The 26,975-nt window shown below is 40.4% G+C and overlaps 1 protein-coding gene across 1 annotated transcript in view; it reads right to left on the bottom strand.

Annotated features, from left to right (window-relative positions):
• Nucleotides 1-17,303: 17,303 nt before the first annotated feature.
• klhdc8a (kelch domain containing 8A) overlaps nt 17,304-26,975 on the bottom strand; it is a 70,799-nt gene continuing 61,127 nt past the window's right edge. Inside the window, exons 8-10 of the mRNA XM_085405589.1 lie at nt 22,567-22,668; nt 21,809-21,957; nt 17,304-18,535 (exon numbers count right to left, since the gene is read on the bottom strand). Of these exons, the coding sequence (XP_085261715.1) occupies nt 18,482-18,535; nt 21,809-21,957; nt 22,567-22,668 (305 nt within the window). The 3' untranslated portion in view covers nt 17,304-18,481. The remainder of the gene's footprint in view (nt 18,536-21,808; nt 21,958-22,566; nt 22,669-26,975) is intronic.

Here is a 26,975-nt window from a genome sequence, read left to right as displayed (position 1 = left end):
CTGCACTTCTGTGTAGGCACCATTAATGCTGACTGGTTTCGGAGCGATGTTCACTGCCATCCTGAGGAGGTTGGGTTTTTTTTAAGGGAAGGCCAGTCCATGAAAATATTGCAGTTACTCAGTAGATTTCATAAAACTGGAAGGTCCTTCACGATCATTTCCCTTGATTACCAATATTATACACCATTGCCATTGTCCACAATCTGGTGATGAAAACAGGAAAATTAAAATGTCAAAGAACTCTTTTGAAATACAGGACATTTTGTATGCTTCTGGTCACGGTTTCACAAAAATGCTCATTTTTTTCTCCTCAGAATCATCAGAAAACAGATAAGACAACAAATGTCCCAGTTCTTGTTTCTGTTATATTAACCTAGCGCAGTTTTACTGTATATATATATATATATATATATATATATATATATATATATATATATATATATATATATATATATATATATACACACACACAGATAGATAGATAGATAGATAGATAGATAATTCAATTCAGTTCAGTTTTATTTATATAGCGCCAAATCACAACAAAAGTCGCCTCAAGGCGCTTCATAGATACAGAGAAAACCCCAACAATCATATGACCCCCTATGAGCAAGCACTTTGGCGACAGTGGGAAGGAAAAACTCCCTTTTAACAGGAAGAAACCTCCGGCAGAACCAGGCTGAGGGAGGGGCGGGGCCATCTGCTGTGATTGGTTGGGGTGAGAGAAGGAAGACAGGATAAAAGACATGCTGTGGAAGAGAGACAGAGGTTAATAATATGATTCAATGCAGAGAGGTCTATTAACACATAGTGAGTGAGAAAGGAGACTGGAAAGGAAAAACTCAATGCATCATGCACAGCAAATTCAAAAGTGTTAAAATGTTTTGGTGTTAATAGTCTTCTTGCAAAAGTAGAGTTAATTTTACTCTAAGCAGAGTCACATTCTTTTAATGTAACTCTGAGGTGTAAAATGATAGTAGTTAAAATCGAGTGTTAAAAATGAGTGTTTCTCTGTCAAATCTGGAGGTGTTACAATGGAAACATTAACTCTTGACCTCTTAACTCTGAACTCCTAGAGGGGCTATGACACCAACAGAGTAAATTCACAGACTCCGCCCCCAGCACGGCTCCAATCGAAGCTGAAGTGAAGCCGTTTCAGAACATTTTGCTCTACATATTTGAGTTGTTTGCCATGCTTGGTAAGTCATTTTTTCAAAGATTGTTTCAATTGTTATTATGAGCTTTTACTTCTGTGGCTCTTTGGAGTTGAGACAAAGCTGTGTGAAAGGCATTAGCCATGTTGCTCGGTGATAGCATAATATTCTGTTTTAGCTAGCTGAAAGGTATTGTTTGCAGGCAAATACCACAGCCTTGAAAAAAAGCTTGCATGTGAATTTTCAGTCACATTTTTGGTCAAATACACCTAAAACAATGTCTAGAATGTGAAATGTTGGTATAATGGTGCTACTTGAAGCCTGAAAACGATCGCCCATAAAAAAAACTAAAAAAAACGAGCAAACAGCAGTAGCTGACGTCCTGACTGGATTCTACGTTAGCATAGATCCCTCCAGAGTTTTGTGCACACGGTTTAGGTAAAAATTAAAAAGGTTGAGGTTTTACATTTAGTTCAGTATTACCTGTTGCCTGTGTCTTTGTCTTTTGGGAAAATACTTTACACAAGTAATGGCTCAAAGAGGATTCCTTTTTTTTTTTACTGTGCTGCAATTGTTTACTGGATTATTTGAGCCATTAATTAGTGTCAACTAATTTTTATTCAATCTCCGCACAGGATATGCTTGTGAAGATGGAATATGGGGGAGAGCAGAAGTGCGTTGAAGTTCCACAAAGGGATGAATGAAGGACATGCATATTGTATTGAAGAAATAAGTGATGAGAACGCTGTTATTTGCATTTACCATGTCAGACCTTTTGATAAACAAATTTCTAATGAAAGTGAGAACATGTATACTGTTACATCTTTCAGAAAATGTTTTAAAATTGTGGTGCACAGTTCAGAATAAATGTTTTTCAAAAACCATTGCATCTTTTTAGTAAATGTTTATTTCCAAAAGAAATTTCTAGAAGTTCAGAACAGTAAAATTCCCGCTTTTTAGAATGAATTAGAAGATAACTCTTACGTAGTTAAACTAAAATACTCTTTGAGAGTTAATATATAAACTCTTAACACCGAGTGTTAAATTATCAACTCCAGACAGATTTGGTGTTTAACACTAAATCAGAGTTAACGTACCAACTCTCCAAAAAGAGTTAAATTAACACTCTCTTTAATAGTGTTGAAATCAAATCCGACAGTGTTAATTTGGACATGCTGGATTTGCTGTGTGGGAATCCCCCGGCAGCCTACGTCTATTGCAGCATAACTAAGGGAGGATTCAGGGTCACCTGGTCCAGCCCTAACTATATACTTTACCAAAAAGGAAAGTTTTAAGCCTAATCTTAAAAGTAGAGATAGTGTCTGTCTCCTGAATCCAAACTGGAAGCTGGTTCCACAGAAGAGGGGCCTGAAAACTGAAGGCTCTGCCTCCCATTCTACTTTTAAATACTCTAGGAACAACAAGTAGGCCTGCAGAGCAGAGAGTGAAGTGCTCTAATAGGATGATATGGTACTACAAGGTCATTAAGACAAGATGGGGCCTGATTATTTAAGACCTTGTATGTGAGGAGCAGGATTTTGAATTCAATTCTGGATTTAACAGGAAGCCAATGAAGGGAAGCCAAAACAGGAGAAATATGCTCTCTCTTTCTAGTCCCTGTCAGGACTCTTGCTGCAGCATTTTGGATTAGCTGAAGGCTTTTCAGCGAGTTTTTTGGACATCCTGATAATAATGAATTACAGTCGTCCAGCCTGGAAGTAATAAATGCATGAACTAGTTTTTCAGCGTCACTCTGAGACAGGATATTTCTCATTTTAGAGATGTTGCGCAAATGGAAGAAAGCAGTCTTACATATTTGTTTAATATGTGCGTTGAAGGACATGTCCTGGTCAAAAATGACTCCAAGGTTCCTCACAGCATTACTGGAGGCCAAGGTAATGCCATGCAGAGTAAGAATCTGGTTAGATACCATATTTCTAAGCTTTCCAGGGCCGAGTACAATAACCTCAGTTTTATCTGAATTAAGAAGCAGAAAGTTAGCGGCCATCCAGGTCTTTATGTCTTTAAGACATTCCTGCAGTTTAACTAATTGGTGTGTGTTATCTGGCTTCATGGACAGATAGAGCTGGGTGTCATCTGCATAGCAGTGTAAATGTATGCTATGTCTTCTAGTGATGCTGCCTAAGGGAAGCATGTATAATGTAAACAGAATTGGTCCTAGCACTGAACCCTGTGGAACTCCATAATTAACCTCAGTGTGTGAAGAGGACTCTCTATTTACATGCACAAATTGGAGTCTATTAGATAGATATGATACAAACCACTGCAGCACAGTACCTGTTATACCTACAGCATGTTCTAACCACTCTAATTGAATATTATGGTCGACAATATCGAATGCTGCACTGAGGTCTAGCAGGACAAGCACAGAGATGAGTCCACTGTCAGAGGCCATAAGAAGATCATTTGTAACCTTCACTAAAGCTGTTTCTGTGCTGTGATGAGCTCTGAAACCTGACTGAAACTCTTCAAATAAACCATTCCTCTGCAGATGATCTGTTAGCTGTTTGACAACTACTCTTTCAAGGATGTTTGATATAAAGGAAGGTTGGAGATTGGCCTATAATTAGCTAAGACTGCTGGGTCTAGAGAGGCTTTTTGAGTAAAGGTTTAACTACAGCCAGCTTGAAGGCCTGTGGTACATAGCCGATTATTAGAGATAGGTTGATCATATTTAAGATCGAAGAATTAATTAATGGCAGGACTTCTTTGAGCAGTTTTGTAGGAATGGGGTCTAAAAGACACGTTGATGGTTTGGAGGAAGTAATTATTGAAGTTAAGATAAGTCCATGTCTTCATACTGCTGTATCATCACCATCTTTGTTGCACTGAAATGTATCTGTCCCTGCTTAAAAGCTGAATGATAATAGGTACTAAAGAGTCCTTGACCATCAGTAGTGATTCATACACAGTTAATGGGATACAGCAGAAACAGCTGCACCCATAATGATACAGAGATGCTAAGGATGGCTCTGCAGAAAATGCTTATTCACTGCTTACTCCACATGCACACACACGCATCGTGATTAGATTTCGAAGATCAAATTCTGCTCAAACACAAACATAGATACACACAATTTAGACATGATCCAGTCTAAAATTGGCACATTTTACTAAAATGAGACTTGCTGCTTGTTTGGAACAGTCATTCCTCTCTGTGCTTTTTCAGCATTAGCTCAGTCAAAGTGATTGCTCTGGCAAAGCAGCAGAGACACATCGATTGGTAGTTATTAGGCTGAAATAGTGCCTCAGGTACAGAGAGGAATAACAGTACACGACATCCACGACATAGATTAAAAGAAGAATCACTCCAATTTGAAGCAGTGGCAGCAGAGAAAGGTGAACATAGACTATTTTAATAAATCTGTGCTTACAGTCAGTTTCTGTCATTAGCACTGTTATTTGAGCTGAATGAAAACATTTCATGCTATTTAATAAAAACCACCATCTTTAGCTGGTAAGTGTTATTGCTTGTTATGTTTGTACAAGTCTGGCCACCAGTTGATGGCTTTGTGTCTATTTTTTGCATTTTCTGTTTCTGCAGATCCTCTTCAGTCACCACGACCATGTAAACATTTCTATACTGCAGCAATAAATTGCAGCAGCTCTGTGGGGTGACCCTCTAGTCTGTGGCTCATATTTGATGTGAGCACAAGATTTCCAGACCTGTTGCATAATTTATGGAAACAACTTTATTTGCGCAGTACAGAAAAGTCCCTGTTGTGGGTATGTGTGTGTGTGTGTGTGTGTGTGTATAGGTGTGTGTGTGTGTTTCTCAGAAGATGGTAGTGGGCATGAGAGCAGTGAAGTCAAAGCTGAATTAGGTTATGTTAATTGTCATTACCCTCGCATAACTTTATACATCTACTGCTATTAGAATACAGACCTTAGCTACACATGTTTTGTACTTTGGCACTTTAACTATGACACACATTAAGTGTGAAAACTGAGCTTTAATTTCCAACAGTGTAAAGAGAACGAACATGGAAGCTGTAACCCTCTTACAACACACTGTACAAAAAACCAAACAGATGCATTTGCCATCCGGTATAACGCTACATCCTGTCTTTTATCAGCAGTGAAATCTTTATTAATTTCCACTGTGTCATTTCCAGTGCTGTCGCTTTTGGGACTTCAGCGGCAGCTTAGTTTGCCATTTGGTATTCTGGTCCTGCAAACCATACATCACCTTATCAGCTAGCAAGTGATAGTTAGCTAGGTTAGCAAGCTTCTTGGTTAGCAAGCGCATGTGTCAGTCAGTGTAATGTTATTAGGAATGTAAAAATCCCCCTCAAAACAAAATTTTAAAACAGGAATAATCATCCGGAGCAGGTACAAACATGACAATGACTAATGCTGTCCTCCAGCCTTTCATCAACTGCTGTTATGTCATTTTGTTGAATTAATAAATGCTAAACATAAAAACTGCCAAACAAATCAGTCTCTCTGCAATGCGATGAAAAAACTGGCATGGTCGCTTAAGAAGAGAAAGGTTCCACAGATCTTCTGACCTGACATGAACTATTTTTGTCAGCGATTTCCAGTTTTCTGTCTCTCCATGATGTGATTTCTGTTTTCTTTAATGAGTGAACCAAGTGCTGACTGCAGGAGGTTACTCTTTACACACCCATAAGTCCACACATGTTCACAGGACAAGACAGTTAATGGGTATGGCTGTTTGTTACTGTCTGTTCTTCTACTTATAGCAAGTCTTGTTGTTGTTCAGATTTTGTCTGTCTAACTTTTTAATCATTGCACTGCTTGTTTTAACACTGGTTTCATCCTGCACTTCTCTGCTGGATCAATCATTTGAATGTTCGGAACTCATTTACTAGAGTTGGTGATCATACATCAAGACACACGCTTTCCCTTTACACTTTGATCCCAAATTAATCCAAGAAAAGTCAAATCAAGCCTTTACATTCAGCTGAATGACAACAGCTTTGTTGATCCCATTAAATGTGTGTGTGATGTTTCAGTGGGCCATACCTTTTTCAGTTTTATCATTGTGTTGATAAGTTTTCTCTCATGTGATGAACAGGATCACATAGCTAAACATCAGTCCTTATCCAGAGGAAGGTTCAAAGATGAACCTGGTACGATATACCATGAAGCCAGTTCAGCATAGCCAGGCTTTCTTTGCATTAATTTCCCTGACAAACCCTAAAACCCCAGTTGGAGACACTGATTTATTACTGATTTATTACTTATTATAACAGTCGTTATAGACTTTCCTAACTCATTATTTCTGCTCCAGGCTCTGTGTGCATATGCATGAAAGGGGTTATTTGACATGCTTTTTGACTCTTCTTCTACACAAAATGGATTAACTGAGTACTGCCTGTCAGAGACTTTATTAGTAGAACAGGTGACAGAGATCCATAAAGAATATAAAAAATATAACCATAAATTGCAAAACTCTTGCTGCAAATATAAGTCAATATTTCTCCAAATGATCGCTAATTTGGTAACTTCATCACCACAAGCACACAGAGCAGTAAAAAAAAAAAAAAAACCATATATTTATTTTACTGCTCAGCACACTCTCCATCCTTCTGTTTATATCCAAAGTGAGAATTGTGTCTAAGAGTTGTGACTTTATAGACTTAAAGCTGGTCTCCTCCCCAGCTGGACCAATAGTGACACACTTAGCTACATGTTCTCCTTAAACTGCTGTCTTTCCGAGTGTCCAATAATGGGCTTGACAGATAACTGGAATATTTTATGGGAAAAACCAGATGTTATAAGGACAGATGGCTTCAGAATCACATCTCCTTTTGCAGATGATTTGATTTTGTTCGTTTCATCAGGTGGTGGCTTCCAACACGCACTGGAGAGGTTTGCAGCTGACTGTGAAGCTGTGGGAATGAGAATTAGCACCTCAAAATCTGCTGCCCCTACAGGAGGAGTTTAAACATCTCAGGTTCTTGTCCATGAGTAAGGGGAGAAGGGTGGGAAGATTGACAGACAGTTTGGGGTGGCATCTGCAGTGATTCGGGGACTATATTGGTCTGCCATGGTGAAAAGAGAGCTGATCACAAAAGCGAAGCTCTCGATTTTCTGGTCGATCTACGTCCCTACCCTCACCTATGGTCATAGACTCGGGTAGTGACCAAAAAGGGACAGAATAACTAAGCGACTATAGGACGTCTGGGAGTCTGTTCTTAGGCTGCTGCCACTGAGACCTAGACCCAGATAAGCAAAAGAAAATCAATGGAAGGATGGGTCTTACTTGGGTTGGCTGTAACTCAGGAGGTAGCATAGCTCATCTATTAGGTGGAAGGTTGGTGTTTAAATTCCTGGTTGTTCCGGTCTGCGTACCAAGATTCCTTGGGCAAAATATATTGGCAATATTTATTTTACAAATATAAGAGATCTGTTTTATGACTAATCCAGATTTGTGTGATGATAACCTAAATATGTGCATTTCTCACACGTTCTGTCATCTTTTAGGGCATCTAGTTTTACTCCAGATGCCAGAAATGAACTTTCTGAGTGCAGTGTTACGATTACAAAGAGGGATAATGATGAAAACCTAAAAATGAGTCACAAGTAGTGACTGTGTCCTTCAGGAGAAATACTTTGATGGAATGAAATGATTGGATGATGGTAGTGATAGAGCCCTCACCATTGGATGTAGTGAGGAGAAGAAGGCAGCACTCCAACTGAAGCCTGCCACAGTTTTCTGCTTCTCCCCTCAGAGTAGAGGAGGAAGGTTGAAGGGGATGGGAGAGAGTGCGGGGGACAGCCATTCATCCTGAACTGAGGGAAGCTTTCCAAATCTCCCCCCTGACATTCTTCTGGGCTCAAAGAAGCCCAGGGACAGAAGTGGGCTAAAACTGGCACAGACCGCCTTGGTGTTGCCAAGGGCAGCCACTTTGCCGAGACGTTGCTGGGGCCCAGTGATGTTTTGTCTTCCCTTCTCACCTCACTTCCTGGTTTGGAAGTAGGCTGGAGGATCATTAACCGCCAGAGGCACCACATACTATACTGTATGTCCAGACCAACACAACTTCATTCTGTTAGCTCTTTATTCTTCACTGGCAAACAGCGGTGTGGCTTTTCTTATTTCACTAGAGACAAAATCTATTCAGGTTTGTTCTCAGGTTGTAACCTGAAGCAAAGAATGTTCATAGCTGACGTAGTTACACACACCCGTCAGTTAATAAACAGGGTCTCACTGTTCCATGTGTGCGCTCCATCGCTACAGTTTACAGAATACTTTTGCGATTAAAATTGTTACATTCTAACTAGTCACTGAATCAGTGGTGTGTTTTTATGTATGAAAGGTGCAAAGTGCAAAAGGTGTCACCCATCAGATTTTATAAACAGTTATTGGGAGACCTGTGTAAAAATCAAAACATTTATTACCGTAGAATCAAAGTTTTACCGTAATCCTCGGTCTATCTCTGCATCATGCTTCCAAGATCAAGTAAACTAACACCTTTTTAGACTTTTTGACTTTTTTAGTTATCGTGCCTGTCTATACCATGAGTAGGCATTTGCAGAATGAATTATTTAATTATACTGATATCTGAAACTTTTTAGAGTACAGGGTATGAAGGATCAACAGAGCTGGAAGAAAAGAATCAGACACTATCACAGCCAACTGTCTAACATACCACTGGGATCAGTTTGTCAAAGACGATTAGCTCAAATGTGTTGCTAATTGAGTCTGATACTGAGATTATAAAGATAGTGTCTGCGTGGCTGTTTAAAATGTGAGCCTAAATCTTATTCATTTATACAAAGTTTTCACAGTTGACAACCATGCACCATTCATTTTACACTTACACATTACACAAAGGCATCTTATTCATATGTCTGTGAAGGTTCTCAGTTATCCAGGTCATCGTAGTCAAAGGAGCTTGCAAAGCGTCTGGACTTCTTTAAGTTACTTGAAGACGTTTCACCTCTCATCCGAGAAGCTTCTTCAGTTCTTTGCAAGCTCCTTTGACCATCTTATTCATAGTATAGCTCTAAGTTATATATTTACACGGTTCTTACACAGCATTTAAACACTTGCCAGATAATGTGTAGGACTGCCTTACAGTTTCAGTTGCTTTCCTGTGAACATGGATATAGCACATCTAAACACGTGCTGTGGTTTCCTGTATTGGGGCTTAGGCAGAGGTGCCTTTGGGTCTTCAGGTTCCCGTCACAGTGTAGTAAGGTTTGGTACCAAAACTACAGGGTATGGTTTAAGAAAAGTTTATCCTCCATTCTACCACATTAACCATATCTCAGTACGTGTCTTTGATTGACTGAGAGATAGATGAATAAAGTCATCTACAGCTAAACTAAGAACTACAGGAAAAATGAAAAGAAGGCAATAACACGCATCAGAAAATAACAAAACGCACAAGCACAAAGGTACAAAATAACACCCCAAAGAAAACTATAAAATAATACAGAACATGAATTTTAATCACTTCTCAAAACCTAAAAAGAATTGATGAGCTAAGAGAAAACCAGAAAACCAAGGGCCCCAGACTCAGGGACCATGACAGTTGCTCTGTGTAAATCTATGCATATTTTAGGTGGAGATAATCAGTGACGGTCAACACAAGTTTCTGAAATCTGCTTTTCCCTCACAGAAGCATCTGAAGCTGCTGCACCAACACAAATGAACTTTAATGCCTTTCATCATTTTGTTCTTAGACTGCACTATGGCAATACTGACAATATAAAGTACACAGTTACTACAGTTTAACAGATAATAGGCTGCATAGCACGTTCTATTAGGATATATTTATGTTTGTTTTTGTTTTTCAGATTTGTAGACATTTGTTCTGACAAATCTCTGTCTGAGCAATTTCAGGTGTTGAATAACTGTTGTCACATGATTCTTTGTCAGTTTCTCTTCAAATACCAAGGCAGAGTCACCGAACATGACTCAATGTGTTGGCCTACACATCTTCACTGTAATCACATAAATATACAGTCTGCCATTCTTTAGAAAACATCTTTAGATTCACTGTATTAACTCAATGTTCTGCATCATGTGAACTAAATCTAAGAATGAATCCTCTTAGCTCCAGAATCCTCTTAAGAAGTTTCCATTCTCTCTGCCTGCCTGAGCAGCACCAGACCATTGCAGTGTCAACTCCACTATAAGCGATAAGAGTTCAGTATCAATTTCAGGAACCTTCAGGAGGTTAATAGGAAAGGAATTAAGGAATCAATTTAACAGAAAACCAAATTTACAATTAAGAAACATTTCCCAGTACCACAGTCTGAACTGTCAGTCCTACAAGAATAACTGCCTTCTGTATGGATCCAACTTGAATTGGTTTGTTTCTAGTATGAAATTATTTTTCAGATAGTTGCTGTGTTAAAATGCCTGTGATAATGCCTTCTGAAGTCTCCTATAGTTCAATTCTGTTTTATTTATATAGTGCCAAATCACAAGAACAGTTGCCTCAAGCTGTTTTACATTGTAAGGTAATAATACAGAGAAAACCTTAACATTCAAATGATGCCCTGTGAGCAAGCTCTTGGTGAAGTGAAGGGATTTAAACAGGAAGAAATGTCTATAAGTCATCAGAGCATTTTGTAAAAGGAAACAAACGAAGCCTAAGCTCTGATTTTCAACTCTCACATGCTGAATCAAAACTGAATTCTAATAGAAAATAGCTGATTTTCTACTTTTTGTTGGGCACCAAACACAAAGGTTACATGTATTTCACTAGTGTCACTTCAATGAGACACATTCGTTCAACAACTAATTGTGTCAGAAAAGAAAAAATATCACTTTCTTTAATCACGAACTGGAATATTTTAATACGCCTCTCTAAAATAAAAAAAAGTGTCACTTTCCTTTGCTGCATCAGTAGAATTTCAAAATGTAAAAACCGATGGGCTCCATCAGCCTGATGGGCTCCATCAGTCAGCCTGTGACCCTGACTGATGAAGTGATAGAATTTAAAACACAGCAATGAAGCGTGACATTGAACCACTAAAGGTAAAATTTCTGTAATTTGAAATAAAATAACTGTAATTGTAAGATTCTTGGTTAACAACAATAATTAAATTTTACCATTAAAAATATAATTTTGTTTCCTTGTGTAAGGAAGCTTGTGCTTATTGGTGGATTAGCCATTACAGAAACATAGCAAACTATTTTAGTACTTATCAATGCTCTGCACTAAACCTTATATTAAGCAGCGGCCTGATACATTTTTTAATGACTCTAATGTGCCACTTTTTAAAATGCAATACTCGTGAGTGCAAAAAGCTGACTGACTTTATTAACCTCTAAGTGCAACTGCAGTGCTGAGTGATCATTCTGTGAGGTCTGATTATTGTTAAATTTAAAATAAATTATGCAAGAAATGTGTCAGACAGTAGTTAGACACAGCCTGTCTGTTTTAGTGTTATATTAATTTAACAGTGTGTTAAAGAAAACGGAAGCGCTATACACTATCCGGTTGTTCAGTCTGACGTCACTAGCCGTGTCTGGGCCTAAACTCCGCTGCAGGTCCATATATCAAACGATCACTATGGCATTACTGAGAGTTGAAAAACTGTCTAAAGTCTTTCATCTTTAATAAAATGATCAGCGTTCTCCTCTACCAGGTGTAACAATTGAGTTTAACATCCAGGCATCCATGAAAACGGAATTTATGACATTTAACGGAGTTAGAAGTTAGCAGGAAGTTAGCTCGCTAGCTTCTATCTAAATACAATATAGCATGTCCTGACTGCAGGGTTTTGGAAACAAATTCAAACGTACTGTTATCACTTCCAGCATAAATGAAGACAGAAAACTAAACAGCAGTGATGTTTGTAGGGTTACTGAAGTTTGGTTAGCTGGTATATAATGATGTGCTACGTGACCGCTAGCGACACAGCTATGTTAGCATAATATAAACAAGCTAACTTTTTTTCCACTCGATAAAAGTTAACGTGAGTGTTCTCGGTGGTCAGGAACAAATGTAATCGCATGGCAGGATGCTGTAAAAGGACCAAACTTCAGCCAGGAGAGCAACTGAGATAATCCATCCACAATACGAGGTTAGTCATTCATATACTGCTGCATGGGCTGGGCTGTAGTTACATCCTAAGGTTTTAAAAACTGAGCTTAAATAAATGGTTAGCGGTAATAAAAGCTGAGGGAGGTCAACAGTGATCACTGACTGTTTTAGGAGCTTTTTGAGATTAAATAGAAGAAAATACAAAACATTAAACATGTTAACAACACAAAAGCCATATTAAACGCAGACTACTTTAGACCCGGAAGTAGGATTCGTCACGTCATCACTTAACAATTGGATACACAATCATCCACCCATTCACACAAAAATGTAGTTTAACTTTAAATCACTTTTTTGTAAAACAACACTTTTCATTGGTAGCCTGCCACCACAACATCCTGTTTGATCAATGAATAGATAGATGCTCAGCAAAAACTTCGCTTGACAGAGAGAACGTGTGTGCGTGTGTGTGCGTGTGTCCAGTCTTGAAATGGTAAATCTGGTGATTTGTATTGTTTTCACTATAAATAACGTAGTGGCCAGAATCAGATACAGATTATTGTATAGAGCGCTGTTGTTGTCTGACTATTAAATTCATGACATAGTTCCAGTAAATCCCAAGGAGACCAGGTGAACCGATAGTAGGAAGTAGCTTAGGCTTCATGGTGTAAACTGCTGAGTAGCTGTAGCTTAGGAGGTGGAACAAGTCATCTACTGATTGGAAGGTTGGTGATCCAATTCCTGGGTGCTCCCATCTCCATTCAAGATACTAACCCCATATTGGTCTCAGATGCATCTGTTGCAATGTGAATGTTACATAAAAAATACTCATGTACAAAAAGTATAGAAAGAATATCCTTTGAGTTCTCAAATAGAATATAAAAGTCCTATTTACTGTTATTTTATGATATTCTATTGGAAAACCACATGTAATACCCAAATCATATGTTCCATCCATCCATCCATTCGCTACCGGTTATCCTTTTCAGGGTCGCGGGGGGTGCTGGAGCCAATCCTAGCTGTCATAGGGCGAGAGGCGGGGTACACCCTGGACAGGTCGCCAGTCTGTCGCAGGGCTAACACATAGGGACAGACAACCATTCACACTCACATTCACCCCTAGTGGCAATTTGGATTATCCAATTAACCTATCCCCACAAACTGCATGTCTTTGGACGGTGGGAGGAAGCCGGAGTACCCGGAGAGAACCCACGCAAACACGGGGAGAACATGCAAACTCCACACAGAAAGACCCCGGCCTGATGGTGGAATTGAACTCAGGACCTTCTTGCTGTGCAGCAACAGTGCTAACCACCGTGCCACCGTGCTCCCCCTCCAAATCATATGTTACAGAACAAAAACATGGTAAGGACACCCCCAGCAGGAGTGGTCTACCCAAGCAGGACAATACTGCTCGACAGTGTACGAAGGCAACTGCTCAAGAACATCTTGGACGCACAACAAAGAAGCTAAGGCACTATGCTGACATTCAGAATTGTAATATTCTGCTGTGACTTTGCATCTGCTGGATGAATAGGAACATGTTTGATTCACAGAGGCCCGGCCCCAAACCTAAACAAACAAAAGGTTCCACAAAGTCATGGTGTCGAAAAACACCGGATACCTATCAAATCTTTTTCCATGCCCCTATGGGTCTGAGCTGCTGACATGTATATAAAGCAAGGGTGTGCTTTAATAGTGTGGCTAAACAGTGTGTCTTTATACTGCATAGCTAAACTATAAGCAATATATCATTTGTTAAAGAGCTGTCTACAACATGTTTAACAGTGTAAATCAGTACAATGACTCTTTGGAACTATTAGTCTGCATCCTTAATAGTTACTCACCCTCACTCAAGCTTCTATTATGAAATCAGATTGTTTTTAACACAAATTCAACTCAACCAAATGATGTGTGAGCATTTGAAGGTAATGGCTACAATAAAAAAATGTGTCCTTCATGGGATAAATGCTATAAACCAACAGCTGCTTCATGAAAATGGAAATGAAATGTATGCGTCATTGCTGACAGAGGGACAAACACAGGGTTGTGATTTCATTTTTCAGATTTTTTAACATCTGAAAAATGAAATCAGATCTGAGTTCTGGACTTTTGGTAGAAGGAAATTATCCCATTTATGTTTTGATCCAGGCTACAGTTTAACACTTCTGTGTCTTGTTTGTCATATTTTTCTTTTCATGAGGCTCCAAATGTTTTCAGTTGGTGAAAGGTGTGAACTACAGGCAGAAGCTCGACACTTTTACCTACAAAGCCATACTGTTGTAACAGATGCAGTATGCAGTTTAGGATTGTCTTGCTGGAATATACAAGGCCTTACCTGAAAAAGCATCACCTCTAAAAACCTGTCAGCAGTGATCCTGTCAATTCTATAGACATTAATGGATTCTTATACTATCAGAGATAGAAGATTTAGAACTGAGTGCTGATAACAAGCTGGATGATCTCTCTGGTCTCTATCATATTGAGACTATCTCTGCAGTCTGTTACATTTTCATATGTATGGGGAATGACCCCCCCCCCCCCCCCCCCCCCCCCCAGGTCATGTCGCGTGGATATTTCTCCTCCTAGGACATGGCGTCCACATATGGGGACATCACATTTTGGGTTGTCAAGATAACAATACTCAGTTTTGCACTTTCAAATTTCTTTCAATTGAGCCATATTGCTCAAAGGGACACAATTGTTGTTTCTCATTTTGTTTTTGTACTCAGGAAAAATGCTGCTGTGTTCAGACACCAAATAAAAAGTTTTCCACATGATTACTCAACTGAAATAGCAAAGAGAAATTAAAAATGCATGCCATGAAAGAGTTTGGGTCTTAGGAGGCTAAGACACTTGATCTGCACTTGTTCCAGTGAGTGGTTGTGTACTTTGTGCGGTACAGGGTTTGGTACAGTATGTGGTTTAGTGTGTGGTGACAGTGTGTGTGGTGGGGAGCCTGTTTCAACAGTCTCGCAGGATTTCTTTTACCCCTGGCAGGTTCTGGAGACCCCAGCGATATAGGCAATCTGCAGGTGCCTCCGCTCACCTGGCTTCCCTCACGAAGGAGCCTGCTATCGCTACAGGTAGTGCCTTGGCCTCTTTGTGGGTGCTGCGGTGCCATCTTTGGCTCTCAGTCCCAGCTCCAGCTGGACGACCAGGACTTTCTGATGAGACTGTCTGTCGACTCTGCAGTCATGTTTGGCCCAGGGACAGCCCAACTCCTGCAACAGGCTCGAGACAGCCACGGTGTTGCACAAGAGATAACAAGTGGCCTGCTCAGGCGCTCTGCAATTAGAAGGGAGCCCAGGTCTTCCACACACCAGGTGGCTTCTAAGGTTCCAGCATAGGGCCCTGGGGACCTCAAAGGTGGAGATCTTTTACAGACATAGCATCTGCATGCACCAGAAACAGGGAGGCATGTGCAGCTGAGGCTCAGCTTTCCTCTGGCCGTTCCCTCTCTGCCGGGCAGCACAGGGTGGCTTGGTCTGCTCTGGGGGTGTATCTCGCGTCGTGCTCATGACCCAGGGCATCCACCTGCAGTTTCCCTCTGCTGGGAGGCCGGGCCTATTCTCCAGTGGCCCCTACCTTGCCCCTGTCCTTGGGCAGGAGACAGTAGGGTGGATATCAGGAGGAGGATGCTGACTCTGGTCTCCACTTCCCTGACATGCCTACGGCAAAGATGGGAAAAGTGGGTGTCTCACAGGCAATGGTGGATCAGCAGGATGGCTGTAGGACCCTATCTATCCAGTGCCCCCCCCCCCCCCCCCGGCTCCACATATTCTCTGTTTCGGCGTTCTGTTGCTTTTGGCCGGGACATTGTGGGAGCTCCCAGTTCGGAAGGACATATTTGTCCCAGGCGAGCGGATCTCTGTCCTATCCCTTCCCCACAGGGCTCTGGCAGCTGCCTAGCCCCTGAGAGGGTGAAATTCCATACCCAGGGCTGCCAGCCCATGTGCTAAAGCTGCAGGAGCCCCGTGCAGATCCACCAGGGCTGCCTACTCCCTCGCTCAGGATTGTTATATTCAGGTGCACGGTCCACAATTGGACCCCCAAGAGACTACAGCGGATGCCATCCTGCAGTTCCTGCAGTCCCAGCCAGAGGCGGGCCGTGGCCTCGGTTTCCCCGTGGGACCTAGGCTAGGTCCTTGACGCCCTTCAGCACCCTCCTTTGAGCTGCTGAGGGGCACTGGACTGAAGTCGCTGTCCCTGGTAACAACCTTCTGCTGGCCATACTGTCTACCAGATGGATTAGGATCACTGCAGGTGGTTTCCAGGCACCTGGTCTCCCTGCTGTCCCCTCCCACCTGTCCCAGTCAGTGAGCAAAGCTCACAGTTTTTGACTGTTTTGACTGTTTTTCTTGTGAAAACAGTCAAGATATAAGGTTTACCTTTTACTTTAACCTGAGTTCTAAATCTAAAGCCTAACTGTATTTGAAGACAGGCAAAACAGACTCAACCAGACTTAATCTTGTTTGTCTGTGAGTTTTTAATTAGACTGATTACTTCCTTTGTTCCCTGATTGCCAAGACTTGGGAGAAATATTGGCAATCAACTAAAATGACATCCTCTGATTGGTCGGGGATAAAGCTAGGGTCGACACCTTACACTTCATATGCTAAAGATCTTCTTCCCCATGAATCACCGTATCAGACTGCTGCTGTCATTGTTAGTCCAGTGGTGCAAAAAACTTGACCTGAGTCTTATTAAATATAGTAAACAATATAATATATAACTGTATTTCATTATTTTAGTTACATAATCACAATTACCTATTTTATTACTTTTCACACAAACACATGGAAATATTCAAAGAGGCTCAACAGTAATTGGAATCATCATACAATAATAATAATAATAAAAAAAAAAAAACGCATCTCCACCAAAACACAATGAATTTCAAGGCATTTCAATGGGGGTTAAGGATATCTGCACTGTGGCTGTGCAGCAAACATATGCACGTCCACGTTATCAACAGTGTTTCTGGTCATTTTAACTGAACAAAAGTGAAATAGATTTCTTAACAGCAATTAAATATTTTTTTAAATGTCAAGAGGCTATTAATGTGTCTCTATGAACAAATGGACCTCGACCGCCTGTGATGCAGCTGTAATGTGCTGTGTAGGCTCAGAATGATGTGTCACCACTGCCATCTTGTGGGGAAAAAGGTGTAATACAAACTTTTATTTCACTGAATATAACAATATGACATGTTTACACTATAGTGTGGCATGATCGGGTGTAGGAACGATGACTGATCATGATCACGGTGCAGACTGAGATAACATTTTGCAAAGGCTGAACTGTCATCACAATTAATATAAAAACTCCACAGATTAATCATCTGTCACAGAACATAAACCAAAGAGATGATTTTGTTGTTAGCTACAAGAACAGACAAACAAAAGTCAACCTAGAACATAACCTGAGTGAGACGACTACAATATTACTGCACTACACAACATTATAAAACGCAGAGAAAGTGTATTGCTGCAGGAATAAAATGTCTACAATCATCCTGTAAGTCCCACAGGATTCCTTCCTTTGCTTATAACAGCAATTCAGTAACTAGTTTAACCACAAAAAACACGGTTATTTAACACAAGTCTCATTTCATGGATGCAAAGTGTTACATTTGGCCACAAATGTGCACTATTACAGCACGGAGGAGTTTTATTACAGCATTCTGAGTGTAATTACTACAACACATTACACTAGAAATAATTGAAGGCAAAGCTCCCACTCAGTGTTGACTGATTCAGTGCAAATGTTGTTACTGAATATTTTATTAACCAAACACTCAACTGTTTCTAGATCATATTAAATTAGAGATAAGGATTGCAGTTGTGTCATTTAGCTAAATTGAAATCTACCCTTGCTCAATAGTCGGCAAGCTACATGTAAATCAAATGAATGCAGATATGAAACCGCTATATATGCAATATAAATACATCTTCCACGTATCTTCTGTCCACAGGAATAGACACGATAGCTACAAAATAGTTCCTTCCTCAAGTATGCACTACAGTGTACAATGTAGAAGTGTTGCATACATAAAGGTATCAAGGATCAGCTCGGTAAAAAGAAAGAGCCAGCTCCTCCATTGTGCATCTGTGTGCTGACATGTGGGGCTCAGTGCCAGTTACGCCCAGCAGGGGGCAGTCTTATCCGATACATTACATCAGGCAGTCAGACTTGCACTCATTTCTCAGTGTTTGTGATGGTTCTTAAATATTGCACTACAGTCACAACGGGTGTTCGGGAAGGAGGAAGTGGAATCACGGCTCATCTGCGATCATCTGCGATCATCTGGGCGTCAGTCGCTACAGGCTACAGATACTCTTCTTCTTTAATGTAGAGGATCTCGTGTGCCGAGCTGGGAACCTGAAAGAAAAGACTGGCCGTCAAAGGCTGAAGAGATGTCTCCATAGAAACTAAATCCAGATATATGAAATAAATTAAAATACACATTTGGTCCCTGACTTCAATGTAATAATTTACTTTTCTTCCCATTCTTAGTAAATATGTACAGCATTTTAATGTAATATGATCTTTTTGGATGTGTCACAATTTCTAAAATGTCCCATATTGTCTGTCACGTGGATGAACCATTTGCACTTTCAGGTAATTGGTAGCTAAACAGAAACAATGTTTAGCTAAGGCTCAGCTTGCACTTACAAAACTGGGAAAGAGACATTTTATACACAAAACCTCTCCAACAGTTTTACACAGTGCTCCATTTTTCTATGTACAGGCTGACTTTCTTAAGCCACTCGAATCTGTCATCAATGACTGACAGCGTCTGGAAATGTGTGAATGAATTAATCTCTAGACTGGTCCAAAATTTCAACACAGCAATAAAACCCTCAGTTTTTAGTGCTAGTAGCTAAAAACAAAACACTAAAAATGAAGAAAATAAACAAAAACTAGCTAAGATATGTGCTGCTGTTTTAGTGAGTTGAGTCAGCCAGTCTAAGGAGTATTTATGGCTTATTTCTGTGACTGTGTATGAAGCACTTGTGCTGTTGTGTTGTTTCATTGTCAATCTCTTCATCTATTAACTGAATTGGAAGCATACATTTAAATCTAAACCTTCAGTACGTAGAAGAGGACAGGACTTTACATTGCCCCTTGGGGATAAATAAAGTCTTTTTGACTTTGACTGAAGCTCCTCATCAGATTTGGTGATACACGGACTGTTGAAACAGTTGAAAGCATATATGATGCTGGCTTGAACTTTGTGTATGTGCTGCTACTGAAGCGTCGCTCGTTCTTGCCAGCAGATGGTGCAGCTTGGACTGCAGGTATGAAAGTGCTGATGATGTGGCTCTGCTGTTGTCGGCCTGCCTTCACTGACATAATGTGCCCCTTTTCCATTTAGTGATGCTATGTTTATTAAATGTACTCTTTCCAGATCCTATCTCCTCCATCCAGGATTTAATCAAATGGTCAAAACTGATCAATGTCTATACCTACCATGCCATTCTGAGTCTAACCTTTTCCAAGCGTAACCTGGAAACTGGGCATAAAAATAGATACGACTGTGTTGACTATAAATTTGTTATTGACTGCTACCTGACCCTCCTCCTCCCTCACCTGAAATAAACTTACTACCTTCAGCGGACATGTCCGCTCCTCCTAGCCTGCTGGTAGCGCGGTCCACTTCAGTGTTGACAGGCTATCACTCGTGAATTGGAGCTGCTTTTACAGAGCAGGTTACTGCTCAGGACCACAGACAAAGCAAGAGATGGACTTATTTTAAAGGTAAATAGAAGTAATACTGTGGCCTTTTTCCAGATCGGACTCAGCCTTCCGATGGGGCTGGCGGGAGCGTGACTGCACATGCAAGTCAGTCATTTTGCGTCGATCAGTGAGTGTATTACTTTATTTAACAGTTCTATGTGTCTCGCTGTCTTTTATACTTGAATACATCAAGAGTACGATTAAAAAAACTGGTTATTAAAAAAAACTGTTGGTGTTTTTTGTTCTGCTAAAACATCTTTTAGGTCTTTCTCTACGCAGGAAAAACACTGCACTGCTGTTTAATTGGAAATAATTGGAAAAATGCTGAATACTGAATCTCACAATCTGCTCCACTGACAAATGGTTCCCATTAATGTGCAGTGTACATTTGCTTATTATCAGCTAATACTATTTTCTTACTCATATTAACAGAGGTTGAATGATTTGGAGTCTACATATATTCTCAGACAGATTAATTAAAAGTCAAATAAATACTAGTGGAGTACGTGATGTAATATAACACCGCTAAATTAAAACTACATTTAAATGCATGCTGCGGTTAATAGATTTGTGGTGTTTGAAAACGAAACCTTTTCCTTGTTAAATACAGAGTTAGGCCCCGGTCACACAGGCCTAGAGGTGGGTCAACCTTTTCACTACCGAGGATCCCAACCCCAAATGTGGATGACAAATCCTCCAATACCTCTGAGATGGTGACATCGGAGAAGAGGGGGAGGGAGGATGGAGCAGTGAAACAAAAATAAATGGACGTTAATTAATAGATGCATCATTCGAAGTAGAGTGTTTGGAGGGCAGCCCAGCTCCTGAAATTCAGATAAATGATCTGCAGTGAAAAATGTTGGTTTTGCTTTGTTACTTTTACACTGAAGTTCTACATGCTCTGTTTCCGTCGTGTGTCAAACATCTTCAAGTTCCAATACAGCTTGAAGAGTAAAAGGTGAGTCCGGTCTGCATCTTTCATGCAAACTACAAGTTAACACTGCAGTCTTATAACAACCAAAGCAATCAGATGAGGGATTTTATTTGGCTGGTCTCTAGGCCTCTAAGGCAGTGAGCTCGTTCACTATGAACCTGATATTAAATAGTATAATTCTGCTTTCACTATTTAAGCAGTGGAGTTCCTGCCAGGGGAGCTTTTGCTGCTGTTTGTGGATTTGAATTCAGAACCTGACACACAACAGAGCTCTGCTTGTTTTTCTGTTCACATTACTTCAAAAAAGGCTTTTTATAAAGTGCGCTCGAAGGGAAACTCCAGAGCTTTTACACATCAAAGTCTGTTTACAGGTAACAAGGAGTACTACTGCATGTGTGGAAAAACTTTGTAAAAAGTCATTTGAGGTCCCAGAGGGAGCTGCGTGAAGTCTGACAAATGTCCTCAGGTGATGCCACTGGAGCAGGAAAAGCAAAAAAAATATGGCTGCATTGTGGGTAATGTAGTCACCAAGTTTTGACAAGAAGAAGAATGCATGGAAATGCAAATAAAGATCTTTTTAACTGGATAGGGAATCTGCTAATAATACCAGTGTGAGCGGGGATGTTATTTTCAGCCCACTTACAGCTATTTTGTGTAAAGCAGGCTCAGATCAGCAGAGGCTCTATCTCAATGGGACAGATGTGCAGTGAGCAGGTAGTCAGACTGTTAAGGTCCTTTTCAGAACGTATTACTCACTAGTCCTTCACCACAGAGTGCCGCTCGGCATGAAATCACAGCTGCTTGCTGAGGTTTAGAAACAAATAAACAGGTGAACTGTGGGTTGCTTATGAGAGACAGCATCTGTCACTATGGATACCAACAGCTGTCCTGATTGTTCAGCGGTGAGGTAATGCAACTATTCTCTGGTTTACTCTACAGACTATACATAACCCTTCCACTTATACTAAGTCCATGTGTACCTGGTTGACTCCTCCCACTACCAGGAGGCGGTCTCTGATGACGATAGAAGAAGCGGAACATCTGGGGAAGTTCATTGGAGCCAACCTTTCCCACTTCTTCTTCTGAGCATGAAAGGCCTCCACAGTGTCTAGTGCTGAAGGCTCATGACCTAAAGAATGGAGAAGAACAGCTCAGCTAATAATCTCTATGCTTTATTCTAGTCCTCTATACATCCAGTTTACAAAGCTAAGACTAAAATGTATTTAGTCTGCAACCCACGTCTATCCCAACATGTCCTTTCATTCTGTTTCTGACTGAATGTCTTATCTGTGTCACTGATGGCTTCTCTGTACTGTGTTGGGATCTTCTTACTGCTGTCCTGGTATTTGGCTTTTCATGTATGCATGTGGAAGGGCATGGAGGTCCCACGAGAGAACTATGCCAGTATAAATTACAGTATACTTTACTGCAAATGGAGATAATAATCTTCTCTTGATTGTTACAGTAAAATGTATCAAATGTTTGAACTTGCTTGTGAGGCCTTGTTATACTTGCTGGTGTGCAGGAGATTTCTCAGGGGAAGCTCATGTTTACAGAGAAGTTTCAGGATTTTGCTTAGTTAACAAAACTGCCACTGATAATTTATTCAGACTATCTAAAGCCCAGCAATCCAAAGTGTTCAGGCAGTAAAAAGTGATTACAAATCATCAAGTCCTTGTGTGTAGGTTTTTCAATCAAGCTGATCAGCAGAAATTAGTTTGCAGTTCATCTCTCTTACCAAGTCCTCCTGCGACCACCATCCGTCCACGCAGGAAGGCAGCAGCAAAGTCAGCTCTCTTTGTTTTCATCGCCACTGTCTCCTCTGACTTCAGCCAGGTGCCTGAAAAAAGGGAAAGGATAACAAGCGACAGCTGGGGTGAGCATGTTTGTGTGTGTGCACAAGCTCATAAAGTAGATGAGGTGAAGTCTGGTGGCACCGTAGTCCACCTTCAGCGAGATAGGATGCTGCTGAGTTTTCAGAGGATGACCTACCCAAACAGGTCACCCACAAGGCAGCTGCAGCCAGGACAAGGATCGCACACACACAGGCAACAAGGACAGAAAAAGGTTATAACGAATTCAAAGTACAGGAAGGGAGAAAAGGAGGGTCAAAATAATGTTGGGAGGGAGTCTAGTTGAATGTGTGTTAGGACACTGAAAAAGTCAACAAGAAAAAACATTTATCATTTGGGCTGACGCTGCCGGAAACATTGTCATAGCCGTCATATCATCATATTTCACTGCAGAGCTGGTAAGGTACGTTGCCAAGCTTTCAAGTTGCTGGGAGACTTTGTTCTGTTTCAGTCCTCAGTGCATCTAGGAGGCCTTATCGGGCTGTAGCTCAGGAGGTTGGTGGAGCAGGTCATCTGCTGATTGGAACATTGGTGGGTACATCCCTAGCTCCCTACCTGTATGCCAAATATCCTTGGGCAAGAAACTAACCCCAAGTTGCTCTCCAATGCTTCCATCGGAGTATGAATGTTAGTCGGAAGGCACTGAAAACAGTGATATGGCATGCAGTGAGTAGAAAAGCGCTATATAAGAATCAGTCCATTTACCATCTACACATATATTTATAATTGTGGTTGGTATGATCTGAATGTATACTAACCATTCAGACCATTTAACCAGATCCTTTTTAAATTTAACACCTATTACTTGTGTAACAAAATTACATGTAATCAAATGACTTAAAGTCAGCATTTTGGACACATTTGTTTGATTGTGTCAATAACACCACTGCATTCAAAACTGAAGCCTCACTGCTGGGAATTGAACGCAGGTGCAGGGTTAATTGAGCGCTAATTCTTATCCACCATCAAACAGCTATTGGCAGCTTTAATCCTAAAATATTGGTAACAACATTAAAATCATCAGACAGGTGGGAAAGACTTTATAATTTAATCTCCTTAATCACCAAAACTTAAGACGGACAGTGTTTTCTTCAGTGCTGTCTGATGTGGTTGTCACGGGGAAGTGACATCTGCGGCACTCACGATGATAAAATGTGTAGTTGATAGTAACAGGAAATGGAAATTCAGCCCTGAAAACAATGTTTCTCTTTCCCCAACAGATTCTGCAAAAACTTCTCATTTTACTTTCAGGCTTTGTTGCTGCCAAGCTTTGTTTATCTGAAGAAAACCCAGACAGGAGAAAATCGTGACAGAGGAAGACAGATAACTTCATTAGGGAGTGAAGGAAAGCGAGGGAGAATTAAAAAGATAGAGACAGAACAGGAGAGAAAAGGAATGTCTTACACTTTATCTTTGTCTGTCTCACCTTTCTTCTCTCTCTGCTTTTTCTTTGCACTTGTTTTTCCCCCCATTCTCCTTCTTTACCTTCTCTTCCGCATTGCCTTGTTCCTACCATTTTTCTTTCTCCTTTCTCTCTCTCTCCCTTTCTTCCTACTCAATCTTTTTAAGAGGTAGAGACAAGGTCGAGAGCGACAAACAGAGGTAGAGAATGAAAACGAGATAAGAAGCCAGATGGTGAGTCTTGCTGTGTGTTGCAGCAGTGTGTAATGAAGAGCCGTGCTTCTCTTTCCAGCCTGGTTAAGTTAAACTAAAGGGAACAGAGCAGAGATCACAGCTGGCCGTCCACTCTGTTCTGTTTTCTCCATAGCAAAAAAATCCTGTCTTGGTGTTGAACATCATCTGTGCAATTCAAAAAAACCCAGAAGTTATTTATAGTTAGGAATCAGGTTAGACCACCAAAACATGGTTGTAATGTTGAATAATGTGATGCATAATAAGCAGATAAGCTTTAGCTTCTTTATGTCGCTTATTATCAAATTGCTTGTTAAAAAATGTTCACACACAATCACAGCTTTAAGGCTGTATGTGAGTCATTTCATAACACTAATGTCCAACAGACTTGGATCAGATGTTAATGGAGCTTTAGTGTTCCAGCTCTACAGTACAAAGTCAGTGCAAATTTCAATAGTCTGACTGAGCTTTCTTGCTGAAACCATTGATACTCAGGTACTCATCACGACTAAAAACAGCTACTGGATTAAATACTTATTTGCAACAGTATTGATATCAAGAGTGGCGCCTCTGCCTCCTCCAGCTGACATACAAACACATAAACAGTAGCCAGCAATTACTGACAGTCACAATAGCAATCTATTATTATTAAAGTAGTACGATTAATAGACGGTGTTCATTAAACAGGATAATACAGTTATATGTGTCTACAGTGTGACTGAGGCAGGAAAAACTCTCCCAGCCAATAACGACAGCCTTACCAACTCTATTTGATCAGCAATGAGACATGACGAGCGCGGGACAACCTCTGACAACCTCACAATATTGTTTTCAATTTGTTGTTATTTTATTTTATTCTTTTGGGCTGTACTTATGTTACTGTATTTTTTGGCACTATGTCAGACAACTTAAGTACAGTCCTGTGACTGACATTGTTGTTATTGGTGGTTTGGCTGTATTCAGGAGGTCGAGCAGGTCATCCAGTGATTGGAAAGTTGGTGGTTTGATTCCTGGCTGCTCTGTGGCAGCATGCCAGAGAATCCTCAGCCAAGAAACTAACCCAAAGTTGCTCTTCGATCATTGAAGTGTGAACGTTAGATCGACAACACTTAGGCATAAAAAAAAGTGCTTGTATGAATGGGTGAACGAGGCATGGTGTAAAAAGTGCTTTGAGTCCTCCACGAAAGTAGAAAAATGCCATATAACATCCAGACTAGTACTATTTTTATCTTTGTATTAAGAAAAAACATTCTTCCCCCGTGGTGTCAAAATGGCATCAAGTAGTTTAAGTGTTGGTACTGGGTTTGATATTCTAGTATTGTACCAACCCTACCAGTGCAAAGACATCTCAAGCAGATTATTTCCTTCTGTTTGCTGCATGTGAGAAAGGACAGTTGTGGAAAATATCCTGACCTGATTCACCAGAAATTGTCCAAAGCAATATCTAAAAACTGCTTGATTTTTGCATTGTGAAAGATTCTGGATGTATGCTCTGAATCATCGACATTTAAGCTGCAGCAACAGAGTCTTTTGATTAAACTAAACCTTAAGAAGATTAGTTATTTTGGGAATTGATGGTAATTTAGTCCAGTAATACTGGGTCATTTTTGTAGGATGTATTTTGAAATATTATATAACAAAAGTGCTGTATGACAGCAAAACAATCTCATGTAGTGATATGTAAATCGTCTTTACAAAACGAGCCACTTCAGAGCACAGTGCATTTCCTGTGTCTGCTTTTTATTTTTAGCGGTTGAATAAAAATATCTCTCGTCACTGCACTACATCGTCTGTTAAAGACTTCATTACAAAAGGGCAGTTCTATAACCTCGTCTTTGATGTTTTCTTCTATATTTGTATTCATAAAAACAGGCATCAATCTAGAAAGAATTCAGACAGTAATAGCTGATTTTCAAAGAGTGCTTACAGTGTTGCAGGCTGGGTTTTTGTCTTTAAATTACAGCTGTGTCAACACATCCTTCTACAGACTTGTGGTTCAATCCTTTGAGACTGAGCTGCAACTGCAGGCCTCGTTCCTATTTGCTTTGGAGGGATTACACAAGTCTTCACGCCAAGATTTTCTTTGTAGGATGCGGGGAAAACACCAGCATGCATTATTCTCCTCTGGTGGGAGACTGCAGAGGAGAATAAAGAGGCGAGAACGAGAGAGAAAACACAGAGAGAGGATTTCAGATAGAGAGAGAGCGAGACAATGGAATGAAGGAGATGAAGCGATTCTCTGAAGACTGGGCTTTGTAGTCTGTGTGGTGGTAATTTCGTCTGTGGCTCTCCTCTGTAATTGTCCCTCATGATTAAAGCTAGAAAGGGATGGTGATTGGTTCTCGCTCTTTGATAGCTTGGGTATGTCACGTTTGAAATCTTACAGACTGCTGACCGCACAGATGATCCTTTTGGACAGAATGTATCTCACTATGATGTTCTGTCATTTCTAATAATTACAAGCTGGTCTAAGAAGCCAGTCCACTTTTGCTCTATTCTCATTTCTGCTTCATTCCATCTGCTTTGTTATGTTTTAGTCCCTTCTGTTTTTTTAAATTATCTCAAGCGGGACATAAATCACAGTCACAACATGGGAGTTTGTTTGTTATAAGTAGGTCTCGGGGGGGGACTGCATCATTTGTGGTTATTGTTCATGTTGCCT

This window comes from Rhamphochromis longiceps, linkage group LG5 (assembly GCF_057381845.1).
Source record: "Rhamphochromis longiceps isolate RC_006_pf linkage group LG5, R_longiceps_female_GT1.1, whole genome shotgun sequence".
Taxonomy (NCBI): Eukaryota; Metazoa; Chordata; class Actinopteri; order Cichliformes; family Cichlidae; genus Rhamphochromis; species Rhamphochromis longiceps.
The sequence above is the reverse complement of the archived record's forward strand: the minus strand, read 5'-3'. Positions and strand labels throughout refer to the sequence as shown.